Source organism: Diabrotica undecimpunctata, chromosome 2 (genome assembly GCF_040954645.1).
Source record: "Diabrotica undecimpunctata isolate CICGRU chromosome 2, icDiaUnde3, whole genome shotgun sequence".
In the NCBI taxonomy this organism is placed as follows: Eukaryota; Metazoa; Arthropoda; class Insecta; order Coleoptera; family Chrysomelidae; genus Diabrotica; species Diabrotica undecimpunctata.
The window spans coordinates 53,481,579-53,496,840 of NC_092804.1; the positions used below are offsets into that span (position 1 = coordinate 53,481,579).

General features: G+C 33.3%; 1 protein-coding gene across 3 annotated transcripts in view; it reads left to right on the forward strand.

The window, feature by feature from the left end:
• MFS17 (Major Facilitator Superfamily Transporter 17) overlaps positions 1-15,262 on the forward strand; it is a 211,198-nt gene that overhangs the window by 148,646 nt on the left and 47,290 nt on the right. For all 3 annotated transcript variants that reach the window (XM_072522892.1, XM_072522893.1, XM_072522894.1), the window contains one exon: positions 5,076-5,263. In XM_072522892.1, the coding sequence (XP_072378993.1) occupies positions 5,076-5,263 (188 nt within the window). The remainder of the gene's footprint in view (positions 1-5,075; positions 5,264-15,262) is intronic.

The following is a 15,262-nucleotide window of genomic DNA, read 5'->3' on the forward strand; positions in this document are numbered from 1 at the left end:
TGAATAAAAGTTAGTCTTTATTATCTCACAGATATTTTTTTATTTCTCAAAAACAAATAACATCAACTGATTACCTGCCACAATTAATTATTGAAATACTGATTAAATTAAATATTAAAAAAACTATAATACCTATAAAGGTGTGGGTCGGCACTGCCGACCCTGACCGGCCGCCACTGTCACAATTTAAAGGTTCAGAAATAAGCGTCCAGATTGTCGTTGTGATAAGATCCTGTAGTTCCTATTTTTATCGAATATTATTTCCTCTGTAGAGATGATGAACCGGATATTTTTATGTTTATTTTAAATAGGCTATATATAATTTATTTATTTGTATCACAGCTAGTGCATATAAATGAAGTATGTGAAGATTATGAGCACTTTTTTGTCTTCTTCCACTCTCTTCGTTAATCAGGAATATCCGCTACTGTTCGAGAAATGTTCTTGTTACTGCAGTTGATCTGGATATTCCTTATAATTGCTTCGTCCTATATTGCGACCTGTATATATATATATATATATATATATATATATATATATATATATATATATATATATATATCAGTAGAACCCCTCTAATCCGTCACCCTCGGGACTAGCAGTATGGTCGGAACGCAAGAAAGGTCGGATTATCAGAAAAAGTCATTGTGTATGACGTATGTATGTGTTTTTAAAAAACGACTGTATTATTCTCTACAGTGATATAATAAATAATTATATTTCAATAAAATACAAAAAAGCTTTTGTTTGTACATTATTTATTAAATATGTATGTAAATATATAATGTCAAAAAAGGTAGCATAAAAATTAGTGCTTACCTATGTAGGCCTACTTAGTAAAAAAATCAGTAATAGATTTTTGTTTACAAGATGAAATTCTGGATTTAGCTGCAATGTTCCTCCATTTTTTCATCCACACGATGTCCATCGGTGTTGATGCTGAGTTCTGCTCAATGTACTGAAGGCCAATTTCAAAAGCATTCTTGGCATCGGTGTGTGAAATCCGGACAGGAGGCTCGTCATCATCATCACTGTCGGATTCTGAGTTCACGATTCCGTCACCGTCACGTTTCATAACAGCGGCAACAATTTCGTTATCGTTCAGCACTTCACTGGTTTCGCAGTTTTTGTCACATTGTTCAATCCACTCCTCAACTTCACTAGCAGGTATATTTGCATCCAGGGTCTGAAGATTGGTAACGATTTCCTGCACGTCGTTTTGCTCATCTTCGACCTGGTCAATTTCGATCATAACTTCTGGCCAAAGCTTACGCCAAGATTTTCTTAGCGTGTCAGGATTTAGTTCTGCCCAAGACTCAGCCATTGTATAGATAGCATCTTTAATGTTGAGTGATTTCATGGCTTGGAAAATATCACATCCTTCTTCGGATTTTTCTAAAATCGAGCTTATGTATTTTCGGCGATAACGCCTTTTAAAACATTCTATCACGCCCTGGTCCATAGGCTGGATAAGTGATGTGACATTTGGTGGGAGGAAGATAGCTTTTATATCCCCTTTTACTAAATCTTCCTCAGAAGGGTGCGATGGTGCGTTGTCTAATAGCAGTAGAGCTCGAACAGGAAGATTTTTTTTCGTCAAGTCCTTCTCAACACATGGCACAAACTCGTCAAAAAACCAAGATTTGAAAAGATTGCAGTCCATCCAAGCAGATTTTTGGTTGCGATAATAAACCGGCACGGATGATAAGTTTATGTTTTTGAAAGCCCTGGGCTTCTTAGATTTGCCTATGACAAACAGCGAAAGCTTGTGTGTTCCATCAGCATTGCTACAAGGAGCAACAGTTAGCCTATCTTTCATGAGTTTCGTTCCCGCTACGGTTTCATTTGACGCACTTAAGGTTTTGTTTGGAAGCATTTTATAGTTTAGGCCTGTCTCGTCTATGTTATAGACTTGGCAAGGTAACAGTTCATTTTCTTTTACAATTTGTTGAAACTTCACAAAAAACTCCTTAGCCGCCTCGACGTCAGCAGATAATTTTTCACCACAAATTGAGACAAACCGGATACCATGACGGGTTTTCCAACGATCAATCCAGCCTTCACTGGCTTTAAATTCACTTCCGACTTCTAGTTTTTTGTGCAAAATTATTGCCTTTTCTTTTATAATTGGGCCAGATATCGGAGTTCCCTTCCTTCTTTCTTGACTGAACCACATCCATAGAGCACTATCAAGCAGTTCAAGTTTAGGCTTTTTTAATGTTTTTCGCTTTTTAAGAGCGTTTTCTCCATCTACTATCGTCATTGTATGTGATTCAATTTCTTTTCGATTTTTTCTCCAATCCTTAATAGTCGTAACGCCTACATTCAGTTCCTTGGCAATTTTTTGTAGTGATTCACCTTTGTCCAGCCTTTGAAGCACTGCAAGTTTTTCACTTAACGAACGCGTAACGTGTTTACGTTTTGCTCCTGACATGTTGAAAATAATGTACACACTTTAACTCACAAAGTTCGAAATAATACTGACAGAATGGATTGTGATTTTCGGAGAAATTTTCGTCGTAAACAAATCGACCGCCGGGGATTTCCGCGAAGCCAAGCAGGTCGGATTACCCGGAGCGTCGGACTATCCGAGGGCGGACAAGAGGGGTTCTACTGTATATATATATATATATATATATATATATATATATATACGTAGGAAATATCAGGTATCTGGTCTATAATAAAAATCTTTGTTATTCCTAAAAACTTAATATTTCTCCATTGATTAAATAGCTTCCTCAGTACACTGTAAAACAATTTTAACATTACAAACAAATGACGTAGTAGAAATAGATTTAAAAACACAGAAATTAAAAGATTTCACAAATAAAAACTTATATTAAAATATTGCATGTTAAGATTTAACTGTCTTAAGCACGTTCGTTAATATACACATTAAGTAAGAAGAATGATACAAGAAGAAGAAAGAAGAGTGTTAGCTTTTTGAATATTTATAAATGTTGTTTATGTATTACTATATATGTTACTTACCTGTCTGGTGTCTGTTTTATAATTTAAAGTTTTTTTTTTAATTTTTGTTAATGTAATACATCTCCAGAAATAATCTACTTTTGTAATTACGAGTCTGCCAAAATACGAGCCTTGTTATAGTCTAGCATATGACCGGTGTTTTCATAGTGCTCAACTACTGCCCAAGTATTTTTTCCCTAGTAGCAATCACTTTTATGTTGTGTAATGCGTTGTTTTAACCACTGTGATGTTTGGCCAATGTAGCTTTTTTGACATCCTAGACACGGTATTTCATAAACAACATTACTTCTATATAAGGTTGGTACTGGGTCTTTAATTTTTGAAAATAGTTGCTTGCTGTTCTTGGTATTGTATTTACCTATACTAATATTAGGAACATCTTTAAACATGGATATGACAGAATGAGTTAGACCATTAATAAAGCGGAGTTTTTTTATATTTGATTGACTTGTTATTAGAATCATCGACGGGACTATCATATTTATATATCATCTTTCTTGGTGTGTTTGCTGTTCTTGGTATTGTATTTACCTATACTAATATTAGGAAAATCTTTAAACATGGACAGACAGAATGAGTTAGACCATTAATAAAGGGGAGTTTTTTTTATATTTGATTGACTTGTTAATAGAATCATCGACGGGACCATCATATTTATATATCATCATTACTGCTGTAAAGCCATCATAATTACTGCTGTAAATAAGTTTTTTTTTTAAATCTCTTTAGGATAGCCGTTGTTACGAAAAATTTTGTATATGTCCAGATTTTTTTTGTAAAAAAATGTCGTCCACAAAAGACATTATCCTGTTTTTCATACTTAATACTGAATTATATTTTTGATGAGTGGTATGATTTGAAGAGTAATTTATATACCTGCCTGATGCTGTCGGCTTTTGGTACCAAGCCAATGTCAAAATATTGTCATTTGTTCTTATTACCTTCGTGTCTAAAAATGGTATACTAAGATCTGTTTCAGTTTCAATTGTAAACTAAAGATGTTTATTAAATGAATTAAAAATGTTCATTGTGGTATGATGTGATACGATAAAACTGCACATATAATGTCATCGACATATTTGGGAGTAAAAGTTTCCATAGAAACTAAAGTAAGTGTTTTTAAAAATGAACATAAGAATTTGCAACAAATTGCCTTTGGATAATGGCGTGTAGTGTTTTATGCAAAAGCAATTTTTATGTAATGGATAAAATTTTACGAGAAAATTGGACGAGAACTTCATCAACAAGAATCCTGTCCGAAGATGTCACTCTCGTATATGTAATATTATCGTTCATCTCATATCTGGCAATATTTTGAGTAGGTACTGGTCATGTTGTTGGCTTTATCGAACATAATTTATTCATCTACGTAAGCTCTTCATCACATTGAGCGATAAAACTGTGTGTGTGTGTGTGTGTGTGTGTGTGTGGGCCTTCTCTCCTTCCTACTCATCTAAAACCAATCTCATTATACTTATTACTATTACATTTACTATACAGGTTTAATAGCTTTTTGTAATTTTCATTACAATTTATATTTATGTTTAATTAATTTTAATTAATATTTTTTTATAATATTCATTGAATTTAATTTAATTTATCAAAACCGAATGTTTGCAACATTGCATTAAAATTAAAAAGTAATAAATCTTTCGTTATACTAAGTATGTTAATATGTTTAATTTGACTACATTTAATTTCCAAAGTAAACAATTTCTCATTTTTTTGAGTTTTTTTGTATAAAGAGTGTTTACAAAATAAGAGGTCAGGTTTGCGAAAATCTGTGAAAAATAAATTAGAAGTTAGTTATACTCAAAAAGTACAAAATAGGTATATTCAGGATATATTCAAGAATGGGGGGTGCGTTTCTGATTGTGAACTTTATTTTACTGTTGGATTCTCTTTTCACACTGTTTTTCAGTTTATTAAGGAATATTTCGTTTTACCGAAACTTCTGTGATCATTTTAATGCAACATAAATAAAATAGCGGTATATATAAAATCACATTTATTATTAACTAAGTAGTTAAGATCGATTAGATTAGATCAATCGTTGACTAAAACAAACTTTTTTGTTACAGGTCAGGTTCCAGCTCGATTAGTACTTTACCTTTTGTCATGGTCTGGATTTTTGGTATCTTTCATGATGCGAAACGACATCAATCTAACAATTGTAGCCATGGTGGAGCAATCAGAAAGGATCGTGACAAACGCATCGAAAGAATATTGTTATGTTGTTGAAGAATATAATTCGAATATAGCTCCTTTGGTAAGTACAGTACATTAGATTTACACTAGCCCAAAGTAGCGAAGAGCCGCGAGGTTGATAGAAAAGAAAGTACATGTAGAATATGCACGTCTTTAGAAAATTCAGAACGTTGTTGCCAAGTCTCGTCCGACAGTTTGTTATAACTATTTTATTTTCAATGAGAATATAGATTTTTCCATTCTTCAAATGAAAATTTTTCAAAAAAAAAACACGTTACGTTTCTTCATATTGATGTTTTAATGCAGCCTAAATGAATTCGATTAGATTAAGATCGCAATCATAAGGTGGTAGTCTTAATACCTCATGGCCATATTGTTGTGGTAGGATCAATTACGTATTTTACAAACCTGGGCTTATTGATTTTGATTAAATAGTAAAAGTCATGGCGAAGCATATTATATTCAAATGAAATATTTCTTTCTCTTAACGATGTTTTAATGTCTTCTTTTTTCTACTTAAACTAGGAGCTTTGTCCGCCTGATTATTGTGATATGGTGCATTGTCACCAACGATAACACTATTGGGTGATAAATTTTAAAGTAATTTTTCTATTAGACTTTTAATATCTTATAAAATTTTAGTTTTCAGAATTTATTTAGTTGTGCTAGTCTCCACTTTTCGTTTGTGATTACCTCTGTGATTTCTTTAGGTTGAAACCTTTCACAAAATCATTCTGATTCCCAACAATTATAAGCCTTTGTCCCTTAGAAACCTTCTGCGCTTGCATCACTCCAATTATATTCTTTAGTGTAACTAGTTGTTATATATTATATTCTTGTAGAATGTAAATAGTTTTTATCGGTGAAAATGACTGTTCTTTTTCAATAAAATGCAATGACTGGTTGGATTTATTACGACTAAAACCTAAATTACAAATTTCTTTTCTTAACGTTTCAATACTTCCCAAATTAACACATGGTTCAGTTACATAGTTACATAGTTCACATTAACTGTTAGCAATCAACTTGAAGCAATCAACTGTTAGTGCTATTTTCTCCGTTGTATAAAAATTAATCATAGTAAGTACAACGAAATAAACTCTCAGCAAATGCATTAATTTTAATTTTTGATGTCTCGTTTGTTTTATCAACTCTTCCATATTTATATCACAACGTTACAACACTGCAACTGGCAGTATTGGCAAGCTGTCCCCACTTTTCCATTTTTGCCACTGCGCACCCAGACCTCGCGTCTCTTCACTATCTTGTGCTAATGTACATATACGAGCCCCTTCCCATATCAGTTGGCCTAACGTTAGATTGATAAGAAAATTAAATTTTAGAGAACAAAAATAAAAGCGCAGCGTAAATTTTAGAAGTTTTAATGCATCGAACAACATTTTTGAATTTCGTAATTATAGAAAATATTTTATAACGTACTGAAAACTATTGATTAAACAGAATAATAACAAATTTAAAAAAACGCATAAAATATGTAATATTACCAAAAAAAAATGTGAAAAGTTTAGCACTGTTTTCTCAAAGCTTTTTCATTTCTCAATTTCACAAAGTCTCTATCGGGGACAAGTCGGGACTGTTAGAAACCCATTCCAAAAGTGGTATGCCATGGTCTTCCATCCATTTCTTTGAGGTAAGACAACCCGCGCCGTTCTGTTGGAAGACAAAATTTTCCGCTGATGTTAAACGGTGTTCCATAATCGGTAAAAGAGATTCTTCTAAAATATTCAAATATTTGTCCGTGTTTACAATACCATCAACTCGATAAAATGTAACTTTCCCACACCTTTAGACGACATGTTGCCCCAGATCATGACAGATGCAGGAAATTTGACTATTCTCTTCAGACAGTCGGGATGGAAAGCTTCATTTTTCCTGCGAATGACGCGTTTCCTATTGTCTCCAACACACACTTCAAATCCGGACTTATCACTCCATTGTATTGAATTCCATTGCGACTGAGTCCAATTTTTATGCTCTTTTGACCATCTTTCTATTTTTCTTTTGTTGTAATATTAAAAGTGGCTTTTCCTTAGCCTAAAATAAAATGAAATTTATTAAAAACAACTCGTACTAATTTTTTCTATACTAAACTGTAAAATTTACTTTTTAAGTACCAAATCCTAATTTGTGGACCTCTCGGTGACATATTGATCTAGAAACGTGTTTTCCAATAACGTCACTCTACAAAACGATTAACTCCATATAATTTGCTCATCGATTTTTCACTATAATCCGTCTTAATGTCCTTCGATCTGTTATTTTACTTTTTCGTACATTTCTAGGTTTTTTGACTACCGAACCTGTAGTTTTGTATCTTCTGACTATATCTCTTACACTATAGCGTGACAATTCCAACAAATCCTAATTTGTGGACCTCTCGGTGACATATTGATCTAGAAACGTGTTTTCCAATAACGTCACTCTACAAAACGCTTAACTCCATATAATTTGCTCATCGATTTTTCACTATAATGCGTCTTAATGTCCTTCGATCTGTTATTTTACTTTTTCGTACATTTCTAGGTTTTGTGACGACCGAACCTGTAGTTTTGTATCTTCTGACTATATCTCTTACACTATAGCGTGACAATTACAACATATTCGCGATTTCCGAATTGGATTTTCCAAAATTAAAAAATATAATACTGATTGAACTAATTTTCTCATCGATAACTTTACCTCGACCCATTGTACAATCCACAAACGACAAAAAGCTTTACAACACTACAAAATACATTTGTCATTAACTGACAATATTATTGTTTTGATGTCATTTTTCCATAGCTACCTCTGGATTTAACGTAATTATGAAAAAATCAACGTACATTGACATAAGTGAATGCATAGCCAGGGTTTAGTGAATTTTTTTTATTGTTGAAAATAAATAAAAAACCATAAGGGTAATGTTTTTAATAAATAGTAATACAAATGCCGTATTAATTAATATGGGAACTTATAAAGATATGGGATTGCAAATTCCATAGGTGGGCCAACTGTTATGGGAAGGGGTTCACAGTATAACTAAAGAAATGTTATAAAATAAAGAAAAAACCTACCCACGTGGCAAAAAAATATTGCTTATAAAATGCTTTACATAACTAATAAATCGATAATCCATCAAATGTTCGAATAATGGAAAATAAAAAAATAATGATTTGAAGCTAAGAATAAAATGTGGGAAACAAAATATTTATTCCAATTTTTATGTATAGTTACAAATTCGTTACATTTCTGAATAAAAATAATCATATATTGCAATAATAAAAAATTCAGAAATGTTTACATTGTACCTACATTATAAAATAAAACGAGAATTAGTAAACTGTAGTGCCGGACTCCAGCTACATTAATCCAACTGAATTCTCATTTCCCAAAAGAAAGCAGGATTGTATAGTTTATTTCACGAAAAATGGTTGAGTGCTTAAAGATTGCAATAAAACCCGACCGCAAGTACCCCAGCTTAGTCAACATTAGTTGAGCAGGTAAGTATTCAGGTAAAATTGAAGCTACTGTGGAGTGTCGTTATCTTGTTTGTATAATAAATTCCTGGTATTATAAAAACGATTAAAAACTCGTATAAAATTATAAAAACGATTAGAATACATTTTATTTCATAAAGTTGTAAACATTTTAACAGTGAGTTTCACTATCAATGGTTGATCTTTTAATGACCACAATAAATTTGTTGATCGTTAAGTATTTCCTGGAATAATTATACAGGTTCCCTCTATTCTGTATAATTTGTAAAAGTATATAAAACCTAAAATTTTTAACGAGGCTCTTTACGGAATAGACGAAGGCATCCTTCTAAATGGTGAAAGAGTAAACAATGTTAGATATGCCGACGACACCATGGTGATAGCAGATAGTTTAGAGGGACTTCAGAGGCTAATGGACAGAATAAACGAGTACAGTCAACAGTACGGACTAAACATTAATACCCACAAAACCAAACAAATGATTGTCAGCAAGGAGAATATAAATGGGGCTCATCTATACATTAATGGGACGCAGATAGAGCGAGTAAAACAGTATTGCTACCTGGGAACTATTATAAACGAACAGTGGAGCAATGTACAGGAAATAAAGTGCCGCATAGGAAAGGCAAGAACGGTCTTTAACAAAATGAGCGCCATCTTCAAAAGTCACAACATATCCCTGGATACAAAAATGAGACATTTGAGATGCTATGTTTTCTCTGTGTTGTTGTACGGGGCGGAGGCATGGACGCTTACAGACACCACTATTAAAAAACTTGAAGCATTTGAGATGTGGCTTTATAGAAGAATGCTGAGAATATCATGGACAGCAAGGATCACGAACAAGGAAGTTCTAGAAAAAATGAAGAACGAACCAGAGATTGTGTTTACGATCAAACGCATAAAATTGCAATATCTGGGACACGTTATGAGAAATCAGCACCGTTACTCCCTGCTGCAGTCTATATTGCAAGGTAAAGTCAAAGGTAAGCGAGGACCCGGTAGAAGGAAGGAGAATATCATGGCTGCGGAATTTAAGAACATGGTTTAAGAAAACCTCAACGGAGCTGTTTCGAGCCGCAGCGAGCAAGGTCATGATTGCCAATATGATTTCCAACATCCGAAACGGATAGGAACCAGAAGAAGAAGAATATAAAACCGATGAGAAATTTTTAAATATACATTTTGTTTCATTTAGTTGAAAGTGTTACAAGTGTTACCAGTGTTATACCTATTTATACCTATAAAACAGCATTATGTGGCGTCCGTGGAAAAACATTGATGGTGCTTCTTCCAGTGTTCCAGCAAAGAAAAAGCATTTATCTGCTGACGCTAGACAAATCGTAAAAACAATATATAGTTCTTTACTTACAAGAGGACTTACTGCTAATACTGCTGCCAGTGAAATATCTGATTTAACGAAAATACCTCTAACCACAGTGAAAAGAATTACATCATATCCCATTAAGTCAAGAAGTAAGCGTAAGGATGCCGGTTCTACCAAATGTATTGACGAAAGTGATAAGGACTTGACGAAAAATTTACACAATGTACGAAGAGCAACGGATACCTACATTAGATGCTTTAAAACTACGGCTTACTAATGATGATACACAAATAAACTGTAGCCGCATTAGTCTTTGGAGGATTTTGTCTAAAATGTGCTTCAGATATCGTACAATTGACAAAAGGCAAGTGCTTATGGAGTCCCATCGTTTACAAAAGTGGCGTACAGAATATATAACTTCCATAAGAAAGTACCGTACAGAAGATCGACCAATAATTTATCTGGACGAGACATGGTTTGACACTAATGAAACACCATCCAAAGGATGGTCCGATTCTTCCAACAGGTGTCAAACACAAGCTCCATCAAACAAAGGAAAAGAATAACAATTTTACATGCAGGATCAGAAAATGGTTGGGTCCCAAATGCCTTATGGCTTTCTGCAAAGAACATTAAAGACTCCTACGTCCAAGTTACCACACTCGTCAATTACATAAGTCTCCAAGTGCAAATAACACGAAAATTGAAATTCAAAACTACCTGTTAGAAAACGATATATATTTTGAAGAAAGTTATTTAAAAAATGAACTGTTAGAAGTGTTAAAATCATTTTCTATGTTTGTGACGCATTGGCCGAGGACATGTGACATACAGTGTTACGGCTTCCGCCCTACTATTGTTTATTTAATCCCATAGAGCATATGTGGAACCAACTAAAGTCAAATGTTAGGTCACAAAATGTTTCTCCGACTTTAAGTGGTAGTGTAGTCGAATTAATAAGGAAATGTGTTGATGATATCTCCCCAGAAAGTTGGAAAAATTCAGTACGCCATGTAATGAACGTAGAAAATTCATATGTTACTTTGAATCACATAATTAAACCAATTGTTATTAATCTTGAAGAGGATAGCGACAGCGAAACAGAATTAGGTATTTAGGAATTCATAAATATATTTTGGTTATTTTGGGTATTTTTTTTTGTAAATATTAACTTGTATATATTTTTCTATATTTTTTTTCAATTCATCTATTTTTTGTACATTATGTATTCTTTTGTATGTATATACTGTGAATAGAACTATTATTACTGTACATTTTTAACGATATCCAATTAGGAAGAGCAAAAACTTTTAAACACGCCAGTTTTTTGCTGACAGTCCTAAGCCTGTAAAAAGTGTGAAGGAAAGTACCTTTCTGAATTTAGATCCATATACTACAATTATTCACGTAGAACAAAAAAACTACTTTCTTCATGTTAAAAATTGTTCAATTATCAAGTATATTCACTTGAACAACCTGAAAATACCTTATGAAATAATTTAATAAATTTTTATAATCGTGTATTACACAGCTACCAATGAAATATATTAAATAACAAACTTTCTGAAGTACGACAAAGATTCACACTCTACTTCTTCCCACACTACCTTTACCAGGTGTTGTGAGTACACGTTAAAGAGGACCCAAACGTACTCCTCTGTCCTCTCTGATCGAAAGATATCGAATTTTTATTGATATAAATGACGATATAAATGACGAGTTGATATAAATTTTATTTAAAATTTTTCTCACGCCCATAACTGACTTTCAAAATCGCCGGTCGCTTCAAGCGTTGTTTCTGAGAGAACGGTTTATTCTACACAAAAAGTGCTATTAAACATTTTCGTTCAAATTTGTCTCAGCTACATTTTTTATTTGAAATATTTTTTTCTACGGCGTAAAGATTCTTGGTAATTCGATTTTTTCCGCCTCTCCCCCCACGAGTTTGGGGGGCTGTTTAGGGGGGGATGGTTTAGCATTTACAGCAAAATTCAGCTTGTTCTTATGATTTCTAGAGGTCAAATCTCTGACGACTGGACTATTTGGTGATGGATGTTTTATTTTGATGCAGAGCTCTTCTATTTTTGTGCCATCATTATTACTTTCCTATATGTTTTTGTGTTCTTTTTTATCTTCTCTTTGGTTTGTTGAAGGATTCTGACTTCTTTGAGTTTCCGTACGTCAATAACTCTTGGAGGTATTTTCTTAACTATTTTCTTCAGTGGAAATTTAGTAAGAGCCAGCAATAAGTTGTGGTCTGATGGAATGTCTCTGGTTTAAAAGTATTACAGGTTTATTATGACTAAGTCGATCTGTTTCCTGGAGATTTCCAAGTGTACAATCTTCTGGGAGGTAACTTTAACAAGGTATTCATGATTGTATATGTAGTATATTTCCTGACAAAATTCCATTAGTCTTTCTCTTCTTTCGTTTTTTATTCCCAGTCCAAAACCTTCTATCACTTTCATTCTTTTCTTTCCCAACCTTTGCATTTATATCACCCAATATGATGTTGATTTTTTCCTTCGTTGTGTGTTTGAGGGCATTTTTAAGTTATTCATAAACCTTTTCTATTTCTGTTTCGCTACTTTTGGCTGTCGGTGCATATGTCTGTATGACATTTAGATCTCAAAATAGCAATAAATCCTTTTACAGCCCATTTGTTTGTTAAGGATTATTGCCACTCCGTCCTCCGTCTAACGGGAAATATATATGAGGTTTCCTCTATTGTCTATAGTTTAATAATACTAATTTTTAATAAATGATTAGTTCTTATCTCATTACTTATACTGCTAATGCAAATATACTTGATACATACATTATATTATAAAATGGCAAGAAGATGATTAAGCAAGGTCACCTGCATTGTTTTACTTTTTTATATATATATATATATATATATTTAGTTGCGATGTTATTTGTTTATATTATATAGTAATAATACATGCTACAAAAACCTTTTAAAGATACATAAAGCATCGATGTTTAATTCAAATGGCACGCTAATTAACTCATTGATCGGACAAGAAAATAGCTCAAAAAAATGATTAGACGATTGCATTAAATAGTGATAATAACTGATCGACCGTAAATCGTCAAAAAACTACAAAATTAATAAATATGTTTTATTTATTTTTTTCATTAATTTATTTTTGTGTTGGCCCTTCTTCACTAGTGTGCAAAATTAACCGGACACTCAGATTTATCCTAAAAACTGGGGTTTAAAAAAGTTTAAGATGTTCCCAATTGAGTATTTAATAATAAAAAAATTTAAAAGTCAAATTTATTACAACTCCAGAACGTTACACAGAAAAATCAATAAACAATTCAAAAAATTTGAAAATCTGCAAAGAAAAAAAAATTATTTTTTTATAAACATTTTTTATGGAAAACGATATTTACTAATCTCTAATTTTTCGTAGCGTGTATTACCTCCACGAGCCCTAATTACGGCTCTCATTCGATTAGGAATACTTCGGATTAAGGCAGCAAAGTCTGCTTGTGAGATTTGCTCCCATTCGTCATGAACTTCGATACAAAATCAGTGCAAGATCGTTACTTAAGGATTTTGGGGTCGCTGAACACTATCGACACTACACTACCGCCGAGGCACCTCGTGCTCAGGGGAGGGCTGCTCTCTGGGAGTTTGTGCGTCGGATACCGACACCGTTATGATACTTGTGATCAGTGACACCAAAATCTCCAAACAACTTGTTTGAACTGATTTTATATTGAATTTCCGCAAAACCCTTGGAGAAAAGGCCCGTACTGGCACCAGGTGCCTCGCACATCATCGCCGACATGATATTAGTGTTCAGTGACCCCAAGAACCCCTCAAGTAACGAGTTTGCACTGATTTTGTATCGAATTTGCACAAAACTCCAGGAAATGAGGTTCGTCCTGGTTAACAGGGACAAGGGAGACCATCATCGTTATGATATTCGTGATCAGCGATCCCAAAAACTCCCCAATAACGAATTTGCATCGAATTTCCACAAAATTTCAGGGGGCCCAGGTGCACCAGGTACCTCGGATATCATCGCCCTCATATCCGTGTTAAGTGACACCAAAAACCCCCAAGTAATATTTACAATCCTTTTTGTTCATAAAATTTCCTGACATTCGCTTCGCTATACAAGCGGATATACAGACGCACTATACGTGAAATCAAATCTTAACTGTCTTTTCTTTTATTTCGGTATACTCTTTATGAGTACTAGAAACCAATTCGCTAAGGATTTTGATTAGTTGAGGAGATAATATCTGTAATAATACGTATAATAGTCATATTATGTTGTGGAATTCAATTTTAGATTCCCCATGTCTCTAATTTCATCTTTATCAACGTCTGTTTTGCCTTGCAATTCTTAGAAGGCACAGATTAAAGCAGAAATCTGAATTTGGTTCGCAATTAGTTTCCGGATTTATTGTCAGATGTCGCTGTTGCGTCCATATCGAAGCCATTTTAGTGTTGCTTCTACTACGACAGGAAGGATCGTTTTCACGTTCAGAGCGTTTGTAAGTAGCCGCTCCGAAGATTCCTTTTATGATGAAATACGTATAAGCGGATATACAGACGCACTATTGGTGAAATAAAATCTTAACTGTCTTTCCTTTTAATCCTATCGTCTTCGAATAGGTTCGTAATGTAATTTTTCCATTCTTTAAGTTTGTCCTCTACTTCAAATATTACTTTTACCATGTTCGTCATGTAGCAGTGCTCTTATTGAAAATACCAGCAGCTTTTTTTACTTTTTTATGTTAAATGTGTCGTATCTATTTTAGAGTTATTGAATTCCATAACAGTGTTTGGCTAGATGTTGACTCTTTGTCAACATCTAGCCAAACTGTAAAAAGTCTTCTTTTTAGCTTTGAGCTGCCTTTTAAATTCCTTTCACAGATTTCCCTAACTGTTATAATTTTATTTAAGCCCTCATCGGCATTTTTACCGATATTTTCTTAAACAAAATTTTCGTTCAGTTGTCTTTGAATCGTTTCCTTAACTTTCTCATCTTGTAGTTGGGTTATATAAATACTCGCTAGGATACTAAATGCCAGATCGACAAAATATTGATCAGACCAATGTTCACCCAAGGTTTGCAAATCTGGGTACTGACAAAGTTGGATTAGTTGCGGTCGGTATTTGAAAGGTAAACACTCTGACATATATATTACTATGATCTGCTTTTTCTTACTGTTATATTAACTTTTTATTTATTTAATTACTTTAATT